This window comes from Anneissia japonica, unplaced genomic scaffold, assembly GCF_011630105.1.
Source record: "Anneissia japonica isolate Jap-2015-1 unplaced genomic scaffold, ASM1163010v1 scaffold287754_len4335492_cov202, whole genome shotgun sequence".
NCBI classification, from domain to species: Eukaryota; Metazoa; Echinodermata; class Crinoidea; order Comatulida; family Comatulidae; genus Anneissia; species Anneissia japonica.
This window is the reverse complement of record NW_022705543.1, coordinates 1,778,462-1,780,827: the sequence shown is the minus strand read 5'-3', so window position 1 is coordinate 1,780,827 and position 2,366 is coordinate 1,778,462. Positions and strand designations below refer to the sequence as shown.

Sequence of the window (2,366 nt, the reverse complement as noted above, 5' to 3'; positions counted from 1 at the left end):
CAAAATAGCCGTTTTAACACTGATAAATTATGTATAAATCAGTTATGGATTCCTAGGCCTATAGAAATAGGCCGGGAATAAATATACAATAAAACTATTGTAAACGGTAAAAAAAAAGACAACATTTTAGCACCGAATATATTTTCATAAACAACGCATTGTTTGATTTTATTCAGGAATCGGTGTCGCCAATATGGTGGTGGTACAATTCGTGAACTATTACTACAACGTCATCATAGCATGGGCCCTGTTCTATATGTTCAATTCTTTCACGAGTGTGCTACCTTGGTCGAACTGTAACAACGATTGGAATACAGAGTATTGTGCAAGTGTTGACGATTTTGTCGCAGCCAACGCAAACAACTACACAAGCCGATACTTTGACGGCCAATGGTACAACGGTACAGTCTACGACGGAAAGATTAACGGAACAAAACTCGTCCCTGCTGCTATAGAATTTTGGGAGTAAGTTATAAAAATTATATTTTTTTTGAAAATAAAAGTTTTCGAAGGAAGGAAACAGTATTACTCAACTACAATGAGTTATTATTCTGTTGTTCGTAAACATGGCCACATTTGTTTACTGAGAGCTTTCGTATAATCATTTAAAATCTACATTACTTGGTTGGAGCATAGGCCTACTCAAAATTAAAAACAAAAATTTACGGTTAAAAGTTGTAGGTAGGCCTATGTGTAATAAAATGCAATTTGTTTTACAACGTCACCCGCACTTAAATTGGCGCTTGCTCGATCCCGACGATATATTTTTTTTCAATGAATTTACAAGGTTACTGTTAATCATTCACTCCACCCCAATCATCGAAAAAAAATTACATTTCCAAGCAGGAGAAAATAAAATTGCAATGCCAAGGGTAGTACATATTTTTTATATTGGCCAACACAACTGACTTTTTTTTAATCATCGCTTATTTTAAATTTTGATTACTCAGTCTGCAATGTTGCAAATTATTTGCGAACATGAATATAACATACGACTATAATTTCATTTAGTAAAGTGTTTGCACGGTAATAATAGAATTTGTAATGTGATTACCTAAAAACTGAAACAGCAAAGCAATGTTTAAAACATATCTACAGGACCTCCAAATGATAAAACCAGGTTGTATGCATTATAGTACGGGTACTCTCCGGAGTACGTCGCTATTTGAAGCATCCAGTGATACAAGGAGACTTTATTCATCCCACTATAGGGAAATTCCATTGCTGAATATAACAATGTGAATACAGCAAAATAAAATGCATTAGACAATTAACTGATAGTAGTAGTAGTAGTGGTAGTAATAGTAATAGTAATTGTAATAGTATTGGTAGTGGTAGTGGTAGTCATAATAATAATAATAATCATGATAATAAAAATAATAGGCCTACTATTATTATTATTAATAATTAATAATAATAATGATAATGATGATGATAATAGTAATAATAATAACAATAATAATAAAAATAATGAAAACAATAATAATAATGATTATAATAACCATAATATTAATCATGATGATAATAATAACAATAATAATATAATAAAAATAATAATAATAGGCCTAATAATAATAATAATAATAATAATAATAATAATAATGGTGATAATAATAATAATCGTAATAATAAAAAATCCTCAATATCATATTTAATTATGCGCGCGATAGGATCTCACTTAAAGGTATCACGATGAAATCGATTCACATTGCATGTTATTTATTGTAAATGCAATCATATGTTTTCTGCATTTTACTCTTATCATTAGCAATGACAATTTAGCTGAAAGGCAACAAAGATGATACATTTGAATAATATGTGTTGAACTTGCGTGATACCAAACTAATAATTACATTTATATATACAAAAAAATTATCAACCTTCTGTTCTTTTCAGTGAAAATGAATTAGAGAAATGCAGAAAAGATTTAATTATTTGATTATCAGTCAAAATAATAATAATATTACATAGTTTTATATTATATTAAATTCTTAAAATTAAAAATGAAGTAAAAAAATCAAATTAGAATATGAAAGTTTGCTTAACTAATATAATTGATTACGATAGATCGCGGCAATCCGCGCAGACGGCCACCGATAATCAGCAGACGGCGTGTCGCGTTTCGTTGCGTCATAGAGAAAAAGTGGCTACGTCACCAAGCGCTCACAGAGTGCAGCGCTCACAGAGTGCGGAGATAAATAATTTGTTGGCTGACAGTAATATAAATGATAAAATGACATGCCATACCGTTCTAGCTGCTCTTTTAGATCTGAACTAACAGCCCCTTTTTAATGTCCTCAATTATTTATATTATTGGTGCTTAAAAGAAAATCCAGCCGGAATGCATACTCAAGCTGTCTCTTATA

At 30.6% G+C, this 2,366-nt stretch overlaps 1 protein-coding gene across 3 annotated transcripts in view; it reads left to right on the top strand.

The window, feature by feature from the left end:
* The window catches only part of LOC117105677 (sodium- and chloride-dependent taurine transporter-like), a 30,337-nt gene that overhangs the window by 11,913 nt on the left and 16,058 nt on the right, over positions 1-2,366 (top strand). For all 3 annotated transcript variants that reach the window (XR_004444935.1, XM_033246901.1, XM_033246902.1), the window contains exon 3: positions 177-465. Coding sequence is in view for 2 of the 3 variants with exons in the window: in XM_033246901.1 (XP_033102792.1) it covers positions 177-465 (289 nt within the window). In the remaining variant the exon portion in view is untranslated. The remainder of the gene's footprint in view (positions 1-176; positions 466-2,366) is intronic.